The sequence below is a fragment of the Pelmatolapia mariae genome, linkage group LG8 (genome assembly GCF_036321145.2).
Source record: "Pelmatolapia mariae isolate MD_Pm_ZW linkage group LG8, Pm_UMD_F_2, whole genome shotgun sequence".
In the NCBI taxonomy this organism is placed as follows: Eukaryota; Metazoa; Chordata; class Actinopteri; order Cichliformes; family Cichlidae; genus Pelmatolapia; species Pelmatolapia mariae.
In genome coordinates this window covers 105,899-126,174 of record NC_086234.1, presented here as the reverse complement: position 1 = coordinate 126,174, position 20,276 = coordinate 105,899, and the positions used below count along the sequence as shown (strand labels likewise).

The 20,276-nt window shown below is 45.3% G+C and overlaps 1 protein-coding gene across 5 annotated transcripts in view; it reads left to right on the top strand.

Moving 5' to 3' along the window:
- jakmip3 (Janus kinase and microtubule interacting protein 3) overlaps positions 1 to 17,161 on the top strand; it is a 66,201-nt gene extending 49,040 nt beyond the window's left edge. For 3 of the 5 annotated variants that reach the window (XM_063482358.1, XM_063482357.1, XM_063482355.1), the window contains 11 exons: positions 5,682 to 5,744; positions 5,888 to 5,986; positions 6,063 to 6,161; positions 11,827 to 11,886; positions 12,138 to 12,203; positions 13,052 to 13,120; positions 13,453 to 13,530; positions 13,933 to 14,163; positions 14,244 to 14,309; positions 14,397 to 14,456; positions 14,532 to 17,161. In XM_063482358.1, the coding sequence (XP_063338428.1) occupies positions 5,682 to 5,744; positions 5,888 to 5,986; positions 6,063 to 6,161; positions 11,827 to 11,886; positions 12,138 to 12,203; positions 13,052 to 13,120; positions 13,453 to 13,530; positions 13,933 to 14,163; positions 14,244 to 14,309; positions 14,397 to 14,447 (882 nt within the window). In that variant the 3' untranslated portion in view covers positions 14,448 to 14,456; positions 14,532 to 17,161. The remainder of the gene's footprint in view (positions 1 to 5,681; positions 5,745 to 5,887; positions 5,987 to 6,062; positions 6,162 to 11,826; positions 11,887 to 12,137; positions 12,204 to 13,051; positions 13,121 to 13,452; positions 13,531 to 13,932; positions 14,164 to 14,243; positions 14,310 to 14,396; positions 14,457 to 14,531) is intronic. The other 2 variants (XM_063482359.1, XM_063482356.1) reach the window with 1 other exon arrangement.
- Positions 17,162 to 20,276: the final 3,115 nt, after the last annotated feature.

The following is a 20,276-nucleotide window of genomic DNA, read 5'->3' as shown; positions in this document are numbered from 1 at the left end:
CTGTTGTTGAGCCTCCAGCCTCTCTTCTCAAGGAGATACAAAAACGACTGGTTAATTTCCTTTGGGGAGGGTTTCACTGGACCAGGTCTGCTGTGCTGTCTCTACCTGTGTCAGAGGGGGGTCAGGGTTTGATTGACCTTCGCAGCCGGATCACAGCGTTCCGTCTTCAGACAGCACAGCGTTATCTTTATCAAAGACAACAACAACCCTGGTTCAAGACTGCATCTATGCTGCTTCACAGAGTGAAGGACCTAATATATGACAAGCACCTGTTTCTCATAGACCTGACTGGCATGGATCTTTCGCAGACCTCTGTTTTTTACCAGTCTGTTTTGACTGCTTGGAAGACTGTTTTTAAAGTGCAGAGAGACTGTTCTCAATTTTATGGTGATGTTGGTGAGGAGCCTCTTTTTTACAATCCCTTGGTGCCAAGTAGGATGCTCAGCACTGCTAGTGTGCAGAGGTTCCTCGTAAATGCTGGTCTTACCAAGCTGGCGGGCCTGAGGACGGCAGGGCAGTGGAAAACGGCTGCCAAGTTGGCTCAGGAGACTGGGATCAGGTCTCTGCGCTTTCTGGAGAAGCTGGTGGAAGAGGTCATGAGTGTTCTTCCTGGACTCGTGAGGGCTGCGCTGGGGAATCGCTCTGCAGGTAGTCAACCAAGTTCAGCTGACTTCCCTTTGCTGTCTGTTTGTGCTGTAGTTGGGGAGCAGGATGAGGAGGGAGGCTCTCTTCTTTCCTTTCGAACACCTGTTCTGGGTGACCTGTCACGGATTTCAAAGAAGGCTATATACGAGGTGGCTGTAAAGGTGCTGAATAGGGGATTGTTGGCTGGTGTTCTGGAGTCGAAGTGGTCAGGTGTGTTGGCTCCGGGGTCATCTCCGAGGGGCAGCTGGAGGTCCCTGTACAAACCTCCTATAGAGAAACGCAGTGCGGATCTCCAGTGGAGAATAGTGCATGGGGCCGTGGCTACGAACAGACACGTGGCACATATGGATCCACGAACAGGGACCCACTGTCTTTTCTGTCTGACTGGGGAAACACTGCAGCACCTGTGGCTTGGCTGTCCCAGGCTAGCTGGCCTCTTTTCATTGCTGCGGCAGTGGCTTGCTGGCCTTGGGAGTGTTTTGGAGGAGGGTCTCTTTATCCTGGGTCCGAGGTACTCTGCAGCGCAGCGTAGGAAGGTTTGCTTGATTAATTTTTTAATAGGTCAGGCTAAGATGAGCATATGGCTCACGAGGAGGAACAAAATGAAGGAGACAGGATCTGTTAACTTAGAACTTATGTTTAAAGGGTTAGTGGGTGCACGTTTGAAAGTAGAGTTTGTTTATTATAAGATGGTGTCCAACATTGAAGAGTTTGTCTCTATTTGGGGCATTAATGGAGTTTTGTGTAAAATAACTGATGATGATTTAGTTTTGAATTTTTGAAAAGAGGTTTTCTGGTTTTGTTTTGTTTTTTGTGTTTATTGCATTTGAGTGGGGTTGATGGTGGGAGGGGAGGCTTGGTCATATGTTGATTTGGCATGTATTTTCAGTTATGGTTGTGAGTTGAAGTATTGATGTAATAAAGGTGTGTTAAAGGTCTCTCTCTCCTCTCTCTCTCCCTCTCTCTCCCTCTCTCTCCCTCTCTGTTCCTCTCTCTCTCTCTCTGTTCCTCTCTCTCCCTCTCTGTTCCTCTCTCTCCCTCTCTCTCTCTCTCTGTTCCTCTCTCTCTCTCTCTGTTCCTCTCTCTCCCTCTCTCTCCCTCTCTCTCCCTCTCTCTCTCTCTCTGTTCCTCTCTCTCCCTCTCTGTTCCTCTCTCTCTCTCTCTCTCTCTGTTCCTCTCTCTCCATCTCTGTTCCTCTCTCTCTCTCTGCTCCTCTCTCTCTCTCCCTCTCTGTCTCTCTCTCTCTCTGTTCCTCTCTCTCCCTCTGCTCCTCTCTCTCTCTCCCTCTCTGTCTCTCTCTCTCTCTGCTCCTCTCTCTCTCTCCCTCTCTGTCTCTCTCTGTTCCTCTCTCTCCCTCTCTGTTCCCCTCTCTCTCTCTCTCTCTGTTCCTCTCTCCCTCTCTGTTCCTCCCTCTCTCTCTCTCTCTCTGTTCCTCTCTCTCCCTCTCTGTTCCTCTCTCTCTCTCTCTGTTCCTCTCTCTCCATCTCTGTTCCTCCCTCTCTCTCTCTCTCTGTTCCTCTCTCTCTCTCCCCCTCTCTCTCTGCTCCTCTCTCTCCCTCTCTGTTCCTCTCTCTCCCTCTCTCTCCCTCTCTCTCCCTCTCTCTCCCTCTCTCTCCCTCTCTCTCTCTCTCTGTTCCTCTCTCTCCCTCTCTGTTCCCCTCTCTCTCTCTCTCTCTGTTCCTCTCTCCCTCTCTGTTCCTCCCTCTCTCTCTCTCTCTCTGTTCCTCTCTCTCCCTCTCTGTTCCTCTCTCTCTCTCTCTGTTCCTCTCTCTCCATCTCTGTTCCTCCCTCTCTCTCTCTCTCTGTTCCTCTCTCTCTCTCCCCCTCTCTCTCTGCTCCTCTCTCTCCCTCTCTGTTCCTCTCTCTCCCTCTCTGTTCCTCCCTCTCTCTCCCTCTCTGCTCCTCTCTCTCTCTGCTCCTCCCTCTCTCTCCCCCTCTCTCTCTGTTCCTCTCTCTCCCTCTCTCTGTTCCTCTCTCCCTCTCTCTCCCTCTCTGTTCCTCTCTCTCCCTCTCTGTTCCTCCCTCTCCCTCTCTCTCTCTCTCTCTCTCTCTCCCTCTCTGTTCCTCTCTCTCCCTCTCTGTTCCTCTCTCCCCCTCTCTGTTCCTCTCTCCCCCTCTCTGTTCCTCTCTCCCCCTCTCTCTCCCTCTCTGTGCTGACAATCAACCCAAACACCAACATCATCAAATATACAGTTGAAACCAGATATTTACAACCTCTTCAGATAAAAACACTTTTTTAATTGTAACATCAAATCAGACTAAATGTTTATTTTTTTAGATTGATAAATATAAAAACATATTTGTTAACTTTAAGAGTAAAGAGAGAAACTGTCTGTATTTCTTAATTGTAAATGGCACCAAATTGTATTCAAACTTGAGCCACACTTATGGAGCTGCACAATTCTTTTCCTGGTGTTTGGTTGATATTTCTTGATGTTCCCATGTCACAGAAACAGGCTCTGTGTTTTGCCTTATATGAATCCACAGCTGTGCCACCAATTTACTCACATGGACTCTACTAACCAATCAGAAGCTTCTTCAGTTCAGAATGGAATCGTCTGGAGTTTTCTTATTAATGAACAATAAACTTAGTGTATATGTGCTCCTAAATTTGATGAAAGTGATAAAAATAGACAGCTCTGTCTCTCTTTATTCTGACATTTAACTAATTCAAAAGATATTTCAATATTTATTTATCTAAAACAAAACAAGTTTACTCTAAATTGATGTTTAACAGTAAGAAAATGTTCTTGTGTTTTCCATAAAGTGTATGTAAATATCTGGTTTCAGCTGTGAATAAACTGCTGTGTATTGAAATTCCTCTTGTTTTGCATAGAAATATACTGAACAACATACAAAGCATAATATATAAAATAACATCTACCTGAGTTTTTTCATTGAAAGAAGCCCCTTATGTCCATTGTTGTGTTCATCAGTACATAACTGAAACCGGTTTAGAGAGTTTGTTTAGCCGTGGAGGGAAACAACTGAGAATATGAAATAAACACACATGTGAGCTAAGACTCTGTAGCAAACAGCATTGTTGTTGTTCGGCTTTTCATTTCACCTTTTGTTGATTCACTCGAAGAGCAAGTAACATAATATGGGTCAAGTGATCAGTTTGATATCTTTTGTGATACACCGTCATATTTACATTACTTGTACAGTACGAATGATTTGCTTTGGTACCTGCTCAAACGTAAGCTCTCCTCTGTCTGCCTGTCTGCTTCTCCTACAGCAAACTCGCAGGCAGCAGCTTCTCTCCCCTCGCTCACATGCGTAAGTGCTGTGCTCAGTCGCCTAGTGCCTGAGCTCGGATCATACCAAAATTAGTGGGAATTTAGGACTGTGCGCTATGTGCTTCGAATATTGTGTGTAGTTTTTGTTTTATACAGTTGTCAGTCAGGCATCTAACTATAAAACAAATTACACTCCAAAAGACCCCGGGCTTCTGAAAAAATGACCCAGGCTTAAGCCCAGTAAGCTCCGCCGATGGTTGACTCCAAATCTCCCGAACACTATAGCTGTGTCCAAATTCATGGGCTGCATCCTCCTGAGGACCCGGCCTTCGCGGTCTACGTGGGCCGGGTCCTCAGGAGGTCGGGTAGGCCGGAAGTAAACAGCTGTGAAATTGGACGGTCTAGCCTTCAGATTAGCGTCACCGCTGTCTCGGTGGAGTTTAATAAACTCGGCCGTCTGCTCCTTGCTATCTAAAATATAACAGGACACTGGCGTAAACTCTTGACCGTCTCACACTTCTGTTTAATCAGTTTTCTGTTTGACGTTTATTCAGCTGTGTGAAAACCAAGGAGGAACCCACCCGGGGGATTAATAAAGTTTTATTTTATCTAATCTAGTCTAATAACTTTAATCTCAGCCAAACCGATTTACTCATGAACAATTAAACACTGAAAAAAGCCCAACAATAACATTTTTAGGTTGTCTAAGTAACTTATATATTACGTTTAACCTGAGTAGCGAAAGTCCGCGATGATCTGAAAATGATGTGCCGGGAGTTGTGCCTTTCTCTGCGGCTCTAGTGACCCTTGAGCTCCCGGCTAGCTATCGAGCTGGTGGGTGACAGACGTCTCCGAAAACGTCGGCGCACTTTTGCAAATATGCGATATCTTGATAAACCGAGTTGATATTTGAAGTTTACACAGCTACATTGTCACCTGAAAATATGTTAAAAGTTTATTTTGTGACCCAGAAAGATTAATAAGAGTAATTTTAAAACTTAGTAGCGGCCGCCATTAACGGAAACTGGAGTTTGGCTGGGCCGCGCTATGAATTCTGGGATATGGTGGGCCACGAAGGACACACCCGACCCATCCTTCAAATTCGGGGAAAAGGAGGACGCATTTGTCGGCTGCATTCGGAGGAGTCTACGAATTTGGACAGCCTTCGGCGCGTCGCTGTGACGTAATCGGCCTACAAATGCAGGCTCAGGAGGATGCAGCCCATGAATTTGGACACAGCTAAGGTCGATCTGAGAAAGCAAGACCGAGACAGCGAGACCGAGACCAAAGTCCGTCGAGACCAAGACAAGACCAAGTCCACGTAAAAGTGGTCTGAGACCAAGACCGGTTTCGAGACATCCAACTCTACATAGCACCCACCCAGCTGTATAGAAACTCCGTCATGCTAGCTAGTACGCATTACGAGTTATTGTAGCTGACTGTAAAAAGTCAGCACAACGAAAATCAACTCCACCTAAACTTGGTTTATATCTGACCCAGATAGAGTGCAGGTCATAACTTCTTACCTGAAGTTCAGTTCACCTGGTAACAAGGTAAACAAAAATTAAAAAAAATATATATACAAGCATAAAAGCTAAACAAGGTATAAATAGACTAAGACTCATGATGAGAGGTATGCAATCCTGAATAGATGGTTTTAAATATATATCTGAACATATAACAGCAAAACCAGTGGTTCTCTATGGAACACAGCTGAACACGTGTGATGAGAACAGGTCTGAAAACAGATCACACGATCACAACACTGACAGTGCGTTCGCTCTGTCTGTGTCTCAGGACCTGAAGTGGGTGGAGGAGAAGCAGGCGTTGTATCGGAGGAATCAGGAGCTGGTGGAGAAGGTGAATCACATTTGTCAATCGTGACGTCTCAGTAAATATACACACAAATTCTTGCGAATCAAAAAGAACAACTTGCGTTTGGTATATTTGGTATTTGGCTGAGAATAGACTTAATGTCACATGTAACAACGGATGGTTTGCAGGTCAGGCAGATGGAAGGTGAAGAGCTGCGACTGAAAAACGACATTCAGGATGCCAAAGACCAGAACGAGCTGCTGGAGTTCAGGATCCTGGAGTTAGAGGTGAAAACGTTGCAGATGCCAGTAACAGCGTCTCAAACTTCCAGACGTTTACCTGTGATTTCTGTTTGCTGTTCAGGAGAGGGAGCGGCGCTCACCCGCCATCAATTTCCAACAGCTCCATTTCCCAGAAGGCCTCAGTCCTCTACAGGTTTACTGTGAGGCAGAGGGAGTCACTGTGAGTACATCCGTCAGTACACCTGAGTGCACCCGTAAATATCTCTGAGGGGTGCACTGCCAGCATATTTAGCATATCCAGGCTTTCACTGTGTTAGCTGGCTGAACTAAGCTACACTTTCACTGTTAAACTGGGCCTGAAAGGTGTGTTTGACTTGTCATTTCATTCTCTTTACAAATGGATCAGCTGAGCTCCTTTTGCTCTAGTGAGAGGAGTTATTAGAGGAATGCTGACAGATCTATAAAAATATAAAAGAAAATAGAGTGCTGCAAAAAAGATGACAGCAGCGCTGCAGAGGACTATTGAATTTGTGATCAAGCAGCAGTGAGATAAATCTATTATAGCCATCCGTTTTCTTTAGCTTATCCAATTCAGTGTTGTGGGGGCGCTGCAGCACATCCTAGCTGTCATAGGGCGAGGGGCGGGGTACATCTGGACAGGTCACAGGTTTGTCATTGAGTTAATACAGAGACAGACAACCATTCACACCTTTTTATTTCTAGGGTTCACGCTGCATCTGTGAACCCTTAGACGCTGAAGTTTGGTCAGTGTTCAGTCACAGACGTAGAAATTAGTCTGTCACAGATTCGAGGGTCAAACCACCTCCAAACACAAGTCGTTGCATTCACATCAGAGGCCAGTGGAGTCGCAGCGGCAGATCTGGATTAAGAAAAGTTCAGGTTGGAGTTTAGAACAAACATCCCTGTGATGCAAGATAACTAAAAATCATCCTCAACATATCGATCCTGTTTGTGCTGAATACCCCTGAACACACCTTTAACCTGTTTTTTGGTGCACTTTGGCTGAAGTAGTGTCCCATCTGAAGCTTCGACATAGTAAGTCTTTGACACCATTGGACCTGCTGTCCGATTATTAACACCATGCTGTGTACTGGATCAATCCCGGTGCCCGTTGCTCGGTCGGGCCCCTTCCAGGTGTGGGGGGCTCAGTCCCCTCTGCGGGTGGTGGCTGCTGGCGGAGCCTGTGGCTATGTCGCCACAATGGTGATGTGCGCAGCTGCTCCTCCGGTGCTCTGGGGGGCCTCTGGATGTCTGGGGCCTGGATCATCTCCATGCTTCATGGCTCGCAACACCTACTATTACAAACAAACAAGCTTTGTCTGTAATAGTCCGAGCCGCGGACAGGCTGGCCTGGTTTTTAGCATTGGGGGTCTAGTCAGGACCCTTACTGGATACTGGGTGGGAATCGAACTTGCACCTCCCACTCCAAAGTGGGATGTGTAGTCTTACCACCACGCTATCCAGCTGCACTTACATGGAGAAGCCTTATGAATACAAGCGCGCTTGCACACACAGGTGTTCACACCTGAGTACCTGTTTGTCCACACCTGTGTTCACAGACACACACTATCTTCCTTGGCTGCTGCCTCCATGCGTTGTCGTTGCGTGCTGCTCCGTTCAGTTTTTATTATTTACTGTCAGTTCTGCTTATCTAGGTTGTTGCTGTGGTCTCCCTACTGTGTTGTTCTCTTTTTGCTTGTTTTCTTTTTTGCCAGCAGGTGATCCAGCTGATTTTTAATGTCTTTTCTCTCTGTCGCTCTTCCCCTCTGTTTTTCTTTCCCTCTCCTTTTTTGGAAGGTCTCTTGTCTTTGTCTGTGAAGGTTCTCAGTCATCCAGGTCATCGTAGTCTAAGGAGCTTGGAAAGAAAAGCGTCTGGACTTCTTAAAGTTGCTTGAAGACGTTTCACCTCTCATCCGAGAAGCTTCTTCAGTTCTAAGGTCAAATGGCCGAGAGTCCCAGATTTAAACCCAGTGGGAGTATCCCCCCAAAGAGGGACAAAGGACCCCCTGGTGATCCTCTAATCACATGAGCCAAGGTGTGAAAGCGGGTGTGGGACCTAATCAGCCAGGGTTTCGGGTGAGCTCATTGTTAAACCTGGCCCCACCCTATCATGTGAATTCCTGAGGTCAGATGGCCCAGAATGTGAGTGGGCGTTAAGGCGTCTGGGGAGGGAACTCAAAACTGGATTATAGATGGCAGACAATTGGTGTCGTAAACCACCGCCTCTGTTCAAAGATGGTCGCTCACAGTGGACATAGATGGCCTCTTTCACTCCTCTTTCAAACCATCTGTCCTCTCTGTCCAAAATGTGAACATTGGCATCCTCGAAAGAGTGACCTTTATCCTTAAGATGCAGATGGACTGCTGAGTCTTGTCCCGTGGAGGTGGCTCTTCTATGTTGTGCCATGCGCTTGTGAAGTGGCTGTTTGGTCTCTCCAATGTAGAGGTCTGGGCATTCCTCGCTGCACTGTACAGCATACACCACGTTGTTAAGTCTGTGTTTTGGGGTTTTGTCTTTCGGATGAACCAGTTTCTGTCTGAGTGTGTTGCTGGGTCTGAAGTACACTGGGATGTCGTGCTTTGAGAAAACTCTCCTGAGTTTCTCTGATACACCGGCTACATAGGGGATGACAACGTTGTTGCGTCTGTCTTTCTTATCCTCCCTCGCTGGTGTCTGATCTTCTTTTCTGTGCATCTTTGCTGACTTCATGAACGCCCAGTTGGGATAACCGCATGTTTTGAGTGCTTCCTCAAAGAAGACCAGCAGAGAAGCAGAGAAGTGCAGAGTGCTTCCTTCCGGTGAAGTCGGCGAACTCCACCGACTTCACCGACAAGGTCCAGAAACTTACCCTGGATCCAGATGAAACCATGGTGTCCTTTGATGTAGTCTCTCTCTTCACTTGCATACCCACCACGGAAGCAGTGGAGACTGTAGGAAAACGATTACAAGAAGACAGCTCCTTGGAAGACAGGACCAACTTCCCACCCGATCAGATCTGCACACTGTTAGACCTCTGCCTCACCACTACATATTTCAAGTACAACGAGGGTTTCTACAGACAAAAACATGGCTGTGCCATGGGCTCCCCCGTGTCACCTATTGTAGCCAACCTTTACATGGAGGAAGTAGAAAGGAAGGCTCTTGGCTCTTTCAAAGGAAGAGTACCCAGCCACTGGTACAGATATGTAGACGACACCTGGGTCAAAATCAAAACACAAGAAGTGGAATCCTTCACTGCGCACATTAACGCTGTGGATAAAAACATCAAGTTCACCAGGGACCAGGGAAGACACAAAGGACAACTGCTTGCCCTTCCTGGACTGCGCTGTGCACATTGAAGAAAACGGCAACCTCAACATTGAAGTTTACCGGAAGCCCACACACACGGACCAGTACCTCCTCTTTGACTCCCATCACCCTCTGGAACACAAACTTGGAGTAATCAGGACCCTACACCACCGAGCAGAACATGTTCCCTCTAAGCCTGAGGGAAAAAAGAAGGAACACACACACGTAAAGGAAGCACTCAAAACATGCGGTTATCCCAACTGGGCGTTCATGAAGTCAGCAAAGATGCACAGAAAAGAAGATCAGACACCAGCGAGGGAGGATAAGAAAGACAGACGCAACAACGTTGTCATCCCCTATGTAGCCGGTGTATCAGAGAAACTCAGGAGAGTTTTCTCAAAGCACGACATCCCAGTGTACTTCAGACCCAGCAACACACTCAGACACAAACTGGTTCACCCGAAAGACAAAACCCCAAAACACAGACTTAACAACGTGGTGTATGCTGTACAGTGCAGCGAGGAATGCCCAGACCTCTACATTGGAGAGACCAAACAGCCACTTCACAAGCGCATGGCACAACATAGAAGAGCCACCTCCACGGGACAAGACTCAGCAGTCCATCTGCATCTTAAGGATAAAGGTCACTCTTTCGAGGATGCCAATGTTCACATTTTGGACAGAGAGGACAGATGGTTTGAAAGAGGAGTGAAAGAGGCCATCTATGTCCACTGTGAGCGACCATCTTTGAACAGAGGCGGTGGTTTACGACACCAATTGTCTGCCATCTATAATCCAGTTTTGAGATCCCTTCCCAGACGCCTTAACGCCCACTCACATCCTGGGCCATCTGACCTCAGGATAGGGTGGGGCCAGGTTTCACAATGAGCTCACCCGAAACCCAGGCTGATTAGGTCCCACACCCGCTTTCACACCTTGGCTCATGTGATTAGAGGATCACCAGGGGGTCCTTTGTCCCTCTTTGGGGGGATACTCCCACTGGGTTTAAATCTGGGACTCTCGGCCATTTGGCCTTAGAACTGAAGAAGCTTCTCGGATGAGAGGTGAAACGTCTTCAAGCAACTTTAAGAAGTCCAGACGCTTTTCTTTCCAAGCTCCTTAGTCTCTTGTCTTTGTCTTTCCCTTTTCTATCCACTGGTCCTGTCTGTTCCAATTGTAATAACTTAAAAGTTTAAAAAAAAAAATTGATAAAGATCAATCAAGTGGATGAATAATGATCCACTTGGAAAAATAAATCAGGTGGGCATTACCAAATTCCCCTTGTGGGACAATTAAAGGATTATGCTCTTCTATTTCTCTTGGCCTTCAGACAATAATTCAGATTGCTAGAGTGCCAAACAGGACAGGCAAAAAAAACCAATTCTCTAAGCTTCCTTTCGTGTCCAAAGTCCTGGAGAAAATTGTCTGTGTTCAGCTCCAGGCTAAAAGCGCTACACAGCACTGAAACTATACCTTTAAAAGTTTTTAATGATCTTTTATTAATGCCATTTAAGTGCTTTTAGACCTGAGCACTGCATTTGATAAAGTGGGTCATGGTGTTGTAGTGTCCAGACTGGAGAGTGGTGTGGGTATTAAGGGACCTGCCCTTGATTGGTTTAGATTCTATTTAAGCAGCAGAAGTTTTTCTGTCAGGTTTGGTGGCTCTTCACCCACCCCCCTTACATGTGGAGTTCCTCGAGGATCTACCCTTGGCCCAGCATTTTCTCCTTTCGCATGCTCCCATTAGGTTCTATTTTCAGAAAATATGGATTCTCATTTCACTGTTTTGCTGATGATTCACAAATCTACTTTCCTCTTTAAAAGAATTCTACAGACTTTAAAAGTTCTGTCTTGATGATATTAAATCATGGCTGGCATTAAATGTTTTGAATGTGAACAATCAAAAAACTGAGATTGTCCTATTTGGACCTTCTGACCCTCGTTCTTCTCTTAAGGGTGACCTTGACCCTCTGGAAAAAAGCAGAACTGCCTTTGCAAAAATCTGGGAATGTTATTTGATGGCAGGTTCATATTGAGAAACAAGTTCTGCTGTTAAAGGCTTCGAGAGAGTAGCTAATGCGAGTAATGGTAGCAGCTCTGCTCTCTCATCTTCAGCTCCTCTCTCACGTGTTTACGTGTGCTCTTGACAGGCAGGCATAAACGCGACCGTATTTCCCCGGTCTAGGCTCGTTTACATTCTGGCTTCCAGCACGTTATAGAATTGATTTTAAGATGTTATTGCTTGTTTTTAAGTCTCTAAGTGGATAAGCTTCGCCGTACCTCTCTGATCTTTTAACTAAACATGCTATAAACTGAAGGTCAGCTGATAGGTTGCTTCTGACTGAAACACAGGAGACTGGGCCTTTGCGATTGCTGCGTGTAAACTTTGGAACAGTTTGCTTCTTCAAATTAGGGTCTCTCCAACACTCGACGTCTTCAAAACCCATCTGAAGACACATCCTTACTCTCTAGCTTTTAATTGTGACTGAGTTGTTTTGCTTTTGTGTCTTGTCTTCTATTTGTGTGTGTTTATTTTTTCACTGTGTAATGGTTGTTTTTGTGATTTGCCCATCAGGACATTGTGATGAGTGAGCTGATGAAGAAGCTCGACATTCTGGGAGATAACGCCGTAAGTGTATGTTGAATTTATTTTGTACATGTATGTGTCACTGAAACATGTGATCCATGTAATCCGTTTGTGGCTTCACGTGTGTTGAATGTGTGCATTTTGTAAACATGCTGTTTAGCAACCATGGTGACACGTCCCCTGTTTCATTAGTGAGTCCTTTCTGATGATCAGTGAATAAATCTGAGTTTGTCAGGACAACAATAACTTCCATGTTGAGCGTGTTGTTTATATATTGCTGACATGTTGTTTTTCTGTAGAATCTGTCCAATGAAGAGCAGGTGGTGGTAATACATGCCCGGACGGTACTCACTCTAGCAGAAAAGGTGAGCGTCCCACCTGCGTGTCAGTTCTCAGAGAGCTGAGGTTTCTTCTCTCTGACAGGATGCAGATAAAGTTTCTTATTCTTTGCACCTCTCAGAGTTATTGGCACAGGGAAAAAGCAGCTTCGCATAGTGAGATTGAGGACGTGGAATAACTGACGGCTCATCAAAGTTTACATAAGATCAGTCTGATTTCGTAAAGTTGCTGTTGCTCTCAGCAGGTTTCAGGTGAACAGTCAGGCAGTTCATCGCTATTGTTTCACAAAGCTGTTTTATTTGCTCTATCTCTGTGAGGTAACAATATAAAATGTGTGCACATGCAAAAATACCATGTGATTCATGAAACATGAACACCAGCTAAGTTGGCTCTTACCATCATGTGTTTGTTAATGGACTAGAATAAATTCAAACAACAGGTACTTTGCATGTCTGCAGGAAGATACAGAAAAACAGAAAAGTGTCAGAAACATTTAAACACAAGTCTTTAGGTGAGATTTAAAGATGCTGAGTGTTGATGAGGTTCCCAGATTCTCCAGCATCTGTGGGTTAATAAAAGCTTTGAAAAGTAGTACTCAGTAGTATCCGGTGACACAGCCCAGCCCTCATCGTTTGTTCATATGCGTCACCTGAGGCTCCTAAACTGTTTGTTTGGGATGAACGAGTTCAGGTGAGAAACAGAGTTCACACAGATTCGTGTGTGAACTCTGTGAATAAAGCTGAACATACACAGAAATTTAAAGATGAACTTGGATTGATGAGGAGGACAGACAGTGCACAATCAATATCTGCTTTACGACCAGCCTGTCTCTGTCTACCTGTCTGCTCACCTGTCTCTCTTTACCCCCTTTCAGTGGCTGGAGTCCATTGAAGTGACAAAATCGGCTCTGCAGCAGAAAATGTTGGACATCGAGAGTGAGAAGGTGAAAGACAAAGAGTATCTGGTCTCTGTTGGGACTTTTTTCTACTTGCTGAAATCATGTGATCTGATCTGTGGTCTGGTCAATGACACTAGATCCATCTGAATTATCAGGCTAAAATAAGTGCTCTGTGGTGAGTCGGTCCAGTAAGAAGAGCGTGGTGATCGCAAGCTGGACAGGAAGCTTTTAGTTTCAACTCTTTCAGATGTTGGAGTCTGTTTGTACAGAAAACATTAAAAGGCCTTAGCGGTTTGTAAAGTAGCAGTATCCATGTTGGGAAGTTGTTGTCTGAGGTGAATAAATGTGGTGTCAGTGAAGATGCTGTTGTTTTCTAGGAGCTGTTCAGTAAGCAGAAAGGTTACTTGGATGAAGAGCTGGACTACAGGAAGCAGTCGATGGATCAGGCCCATAAGGTCAGTGAATCACCTGTACTGTGGAGAGGTCAACCAAATAACTGAGAGCAAGTCTTTGAGCCTGTTCTGATATCATTGGCCCGTTGATCAGTGGGCTTTGATCAATGGTTGTCAATCAATGGCCATGACAATCTGCATATTAATGATCAAGGAAATGACTTCACGGCCCATTGTTCATTCAGTGGTGCTCGTTTTGGTCATTGTGCAAATGTCCTGTTTATAAAGTTGGGAAATCCTGCACCTGGATGAGTGACGAAACGTTTCTCCCACTGAAAACATCCAGATGAACAGGATCAACATTTTGGGATTTCCTTAGCTGGATGATTGAGCATGCATCAAGACATCATTGACCAACAACAATGACAGCGCTGAACCCTGATCAAAAATGTTTCTTTGATCCAGAGGATCCTGGAGCTGGAGGCCATGTTGTTTGAGGCTCTGCAGCAGGAAGAGGAATCCAGGATAGAGGGATTAAAGCTGGAGGGTCGACTGTCTGAGAGTCTGACAGAGGGAGAGAGAGAGGAGCTGAGGAGAGCCATGGACCAGTGGAAACGAACTGTGATGTGTGAGCTCAGAGAGAGAGATGCCCAAATCCTTCGAGAGCGGATGGAACTACTGCAGCTCACCCAACAGGTAAACCACTGAAATGAGCACAGGTACACTATTATGATTTCTCCTTTGTAGTCTGTAATCAATGATGTTGTGTTTGTCAGAGGAACAAGGAGCTTGAAGAATTTATAGAAGCACAGAAACGACAGATTAAAGAGCTGGAAGAGAAGGTAAAGACAAATAGAACAGAAACATGTATGTAAAAAACTGCTTCCTTTGACATCGACAGATTCTGCACTGCTTTCTTCTTCTTTCAGTTCCTTTTCCTGTTTCTCTTCTTCTCTTTGGCCTTCATCCTATGGTCCTAACAGCAGCAGGTTGGTCATACTTTCCCAGGTGTGCAGAGTTTACCTGTTGGATCTCAGTGTAGTAAAATGTTTGCTCTGCTTTAGTGTGTGCAGACCACCACAGTCCAGCAGCTGAGTAGCCAGGTCAGCTCAGTCTGGATCAGACCAGGAGGACTCGAAAGGATTCCTGGAACCAGCAGCTCACCAACCGAGGGTCTATGGGTTCTCTGTTGCCAGCCAATCAGAGCAGAGCCCAGCTGTCAGCTGGCTCTCAAACTATCCTGTTACACCTTCCTAGAATGCCACTGTGCTGTCTCACAATGACTGATGGCTTCGTTTCAGCTTGCTGATGATCAGCTAAGTAAAAGAGTCTGGCCCAAACTGGTGTTGGACTCTTACTAGCTAATCCAGGTGACACCCTATATGATTAGCTTAGGTCGCTGATTTTGAAGTTGTCAGATGGGGTTGGTTCAGTAACCTGTGACAGATGCGTGAGCTCAGCAGAGTTAGGCTGAAGAGCAAAATCTCTATAAGAACTAGACATAAAAACATCAGAAACCAGCCTGACAGAAGTTTAGTTCAATAATTCTTTGTTCTGATTGGCTGTTCCACCTGAAGAGCAGACAGTGAATTTAGCTCGTCCCGCTTTATTCACAGAGCTAAGGTTACACCTGGTTCTGTCTGCAACAGAAGAAGGACCTCCACAATGTCAGGAGGTCTGTTAGGAGATAAGAGTGAAGTGAAGTGGTCCAGATAAACCAGGTTCAGGAGGTCCAGATAGACCCGGTTAACCAGGTCCACACAAACCAGGTTCATGAGGTCCAGGCAAACCAGGTTCATGAGGTCCAAATAAATCAGGTTCAGGAGGTCCAGATAGACCAGGTTTACTGGGTCCACATAAACCAGATTCATGATGTCCAGGCACACTAGGTTTACCAGGTCCACACAAACCAGGTTCACTGGCTTCCGGTTAAATACCGCATCAATTTCAAGATACTTTTGTACACATTCAAGGCTACCCATCATCTCTCGCCTTCATACCTCTCTGACCTGGTTCAAATCACCATTCCTTCTCCGTATCTCAGATCCTCCTCCTCTCTTTCTCTTTCCATCCCTTCCCCCCGGCTAGCCACCGTGGGGCGCAGGGCTTTCTGTTGCTCTGCCCCCCGTCTTTGGAACTCCCTTCCTCTTGAGATAAGAAACACCACTTCCCTCCCTCTATATAAGTCCAGACTCAAAACTCACCTATTCACATTAGCCTATTCCACATAAATCTTTCCATCCTGCTACTTTAATTTATTTTATTTATTTGCTCAACATTTTATCCTTATTATTTTGTAAATTGTTATGTTTGTTGTTGTTATTGCTTGTGTACAGTGTCCTTGAGTGTTTTGAAAGGCGCTTTCTTAAATAAAATGTATTCATTCATTCATTCATTCATTATTCATGAGGTCCAGATAAACCAGGTTCATGAGGTCCCGATAGACCAGGTTAACCAGGTCCACACAAACCAGGTTCATTAGGTCCAAGCAAACCAGGTTCATGAGGCCCAGATCAGGATCAGGAGGTCAAGATAGACCAGGTTTACTGGGTCCAGACAAACCAGGTTGATGAGGTCCAGGCACACCAGGTTCACCAGTTCCACAGAAACCAGGTTCATGAGGTCCAGATAAACCAGGTTCAGAAGGTCCAGATAGACCAGGTTAACCAGGTCCACACAAACCAGGTTCACCAGGTCCAGGCAAACCAGGTTCATGAGGTCCACACAAACATGAGGTCTGACAAACCAGGTTCAGGAGGTCGAGATAAACCAGTCTCACCGGGTCCAAACAAGCCAGGTTCATAAGGTGCAGGCAAACCAGGTTCATGAGGTCCAGATAAATCAGGTTCAGGAGGTCCAGATAGACCAGGTTCACCGGGTCCAGACAAACCAGGTTCATGAGGTCCAGGCACACAAGGTTCACCAGGTCCAGATAAACTAGGTTCAGGAGGTCTAGATTAACCAGTCTCACCAGGTCCAAACAAGCCAGGTTCATAAGGTGCAGGCAAACCAGGTTCATGAGGTCCAGATAAATCAGGTTCAGGAGGTCAAGATAGACCAGGTTTACCGGGTCCAGACAAACCACGTTCATGAGGTCCAGAGAAACCAGGTTCACCGGGTCCAGACAAACAAGGTTCAGACTGTGTTTAATTTGATGGAGAAAAGCACAGCAGTAGTCTCTGATCTTGAGGTGCTAGATATCCAGGATTTAGGTCCTGGAAATGACTCCCAATATGTTTCTGTTCCTAAATCCATATCTAAATATTGTCACAGAACTAAAACTAAACTATATCACAATATATAATATATGATTGATTAGTATTACATGAAATGATGCACCTTTTCACTTTACACTGAAGTTACCTGATATTGTTAAATAAAAAGTTTAATTATAAAAAAGCTAAAGACTTTGTATTTTGGTTAATACCTACATTACTTTAATATTTTTAAAGCTTTTGTTTCTTTTGGGTTTCTGCCAGCAACCGTATTTGACTTCAAATTCTGCACTTTGTCATTTTGACCATTTACCATTTCTCTGAGTTATCCTCAGTGTTCAAATGAAGCAGGATCAGAATCTGTTGTTTTAAAAGTTGCATCCTGCTGTTGTACTTTTATTATTCCAGATGATATTTTTCTATCCCTGCTGTGAGTCTAAACACTGAACATCTGAAGAGTTGGCGATTAAAAATGGAAACCGAACAAGGAGCAGTCTGTGTTTTGTTGCTTATGTCGGATTATTGAGTCTGAGTGCATTTTCACCAGAATAATCAAATCCAAATCAGTTCAGCATCATTCAAAGACCAGTAACTCACAACAACAGTCAACTAAATATACTTTAATAAGGTAAAGACGACACAAAATTAGTCAGAGCACCTATATAAGCATCAATGGTGACAGTGGGAAGAAAAAACTAGAATAGAATAGAATGCCTTTATTTATTGAAGGGTTATTCTTTCCAAGATTTTGGCCATAAAAGGAAGTTTAGAGATCGGCCTATAGTTTGAAAGAACATTAGGATCAAGGTTACTTTCTTGATAACAGGTTGCACAACAGCATGTTTGAAGGCAGACAGAACGCAGCCTGATAACAGTGAGGAGTTCATTAGGAGTAGGATGCAGGTCCAGTGATGTTCAGAGCATCCTTAATAATACGGGAAGGAAGAATGTTGTGGCAGGAGTTAGAACTTTTCAATTAATTTATTATTTCCTTAAGAGTCAGGAGAGTCACAGGCTCAAACTGTTGAAAGACTGTTGAGCATTCAGAATTGAGATTTTGGTTTGCTGCTGATAGATTTGGGGCCCTTAGTGCTGAGATTTTATCTATAAAATAATTTAGGAATTTTTCACAGAGAGCTGGGGAGGCCTCCGTCAAAGTGGCAGAGGAAGGGTTAATCACTGAATTGGGGTTTGTGGCTATTAGTTGCAATGATTTCCGACAGGAAAGAAGCTTTTGCGACTTTAACAGCCTTCTGATTTTTCAAACGGCAGTTCTGCAAAATGTACAAGGAAATCTGGAGTTTGTCTTTTTTGACAAACTCCAGGCATTCAAACTTTGAGAACCTGAACCGAGGCAGTGGCATTCACGTCTGAGAGTGTGGGTGGATTCATTCAGCCAGGGTTGGCGATTAGGTTTAAAGCGTTTTGTCTTTAAGGGAGCCACAGTGTCCAAGATAGAGGTATATATAGATATAAAGGAATTAGTGAGTTCATTTACCGGTGTAGTTGTCTTACAATTATCATCATAAAATGCAGAGTTAGTCAAGGCCGTGGAAAAATGAACGATTGTTTCAGGATTAATATTGCGTACTTTGTACAGGGAGTCCTCACAGTTCAACTCCACATTACATATTTCGACATTAAACATAACTGGGAAGTGGTCCGAAATTCCAGCATTGCTGATATCCATAATGCAAATGTCCAAGCCATATGACAGTACGAGATCAAGTTTGTGGCCTTTAATGTGCGTTGGTTTGCTTACCCACTGAGTGAGATGAAAAGAGTCAACGAGACCCAGAAAATCCTTGACCAGCGGGTCTGATTCACAACAAACATGAATGTTAAAATCACCGGTAATAAGAATACAGTGGTAACTTAAAAAAAGATTACCTAAAAGATCAGCGAACTCACAAATAAAATTAAATTTTGGCGGTCGGTACACAACAGCACAGAGGATCGAGGGGGCAAAGTTTAACTCCAGTAGCTGCACTTCGAAGCTGGAGGGCAAGGCAGGAGGCAAAAGCCGTGCTCGGAATTTGTTTTTGAAAACTGAGGCTAGCCCTCCACCACTGCCCAAGATTCTAGGAGTGCTAAAAAAAGGCACATTGCGGTGGAAGAAGTTCCGAAAGGGAAAAGGACTCACCAGGGCGAATCCAGGTCTCCGTCAGAAATAAGAAGTCCCTGTGACCTGGTGTTTAGCACAGCCATCTGGATTGTGGTCTTATTGTTTCTTGGAGCACACCTCAGCAGGCGTAGATTGCTGTGGTTCACGCCACCTCCACGGGCCCGCATCCAGCTCCAAGCAGGTAGAAACTCAACCGGTAAGTCAGAGTGGGCATGCTGTCCGACATGGCAGGTGATGGCAAAACAGTCTGAAAGTAGACTGATCCCGGGAGGAAAGTTGGGGGCGTAAGATATCCGAGATGTCGGAGTAGTTAATCACTTCGTGTGGTAGGTAGGCCTTGATACGGGCACGGATGCCGCTCCGTTTACCCCGTCTTCTCGGTCGTTTCTTATGTGGAGGGGAAAAAGGCAAGCGGCGTATGCAAACAGGAATGTCCGTCCAAAATGGGGGAGGGTTCCCTGGTTTCGAGTGCGGGTCCGGTGTTAGATGATTCAGTGGACAGAGGCTCAGCGGAGTTTGACGGTCATAAGCAATTAGTGCAGTAGCATACAGAAAGCAAAATAGCAAACAATAAAGAGAGCTCGGGGAGACGGAGACAGCTTGCCATGCACACTGGCGCCATCTTGTTGCATCCTTGATGTGCTGAAGGACTAGACTCTCAAAGCATTTCATGATCACCGGCATGAGGCCCACAGGGCGGTAATCATTCAGGCTGGTGATGGGAGACTTCTTTGGCACTGGGATGATTGTGGCTGATTTTAGACAGGATGGGATGGCTGCTTGATACAGTGAGAGGTTGAAGATTCTGGTGAAGATGAGGGTGAGCTGGTGGGTACACGCTCTTAGCATCTTGCCAGGTACTCCGTCTGGACCAGCCGCCTTCCTGGGGTTCACTGCTAGGAACACATGTCTGACATTGTGCTCCATTACAGTGAGTGAAGCGGTGCAGGATCCAGGTGAGGATGAGGATGGGAGCAGGGATAAAGCAGATGAGTGCAGCTGTTGTTGTGTTTCAAAGCAGGCGAAGAAGCTGTTTATTTCCTCTGTCAGCTGCACACTCAGGTTTTCTGTTTTCACAGCCTCTGTGGTTGATGATGTCTTGTATTCCCTGCCACACCTCCCGTGTGTTGTTGCTGGACAGGTGGGACTCGATGCTTCTTTTGTGGTCTGTCTTGGCTTTTTCCCCTTTTTAGGTCAGGTCAAGCAGTCCTGTACAGAGCTCTGTTGAAGGCGGCATTGCGGGCTTTGAGGAGTGTGCGGACCTCGTGGGTCATCCAGGGTTTTTGGTTTGGGAAAACCTGAATGCTTTTGTCCACAGTCATATTTCAAATACAGAACTTCATATAGTCCAGTACTGATCCTGTGAAAGTTTCTGGTCCTGGTGTTCAAATCTGTCCCAGTACACACAATATCAGATCCTACTTTCATAAGACATGAAAAGATAACAGCCATGCGGTTTCTAGATATTG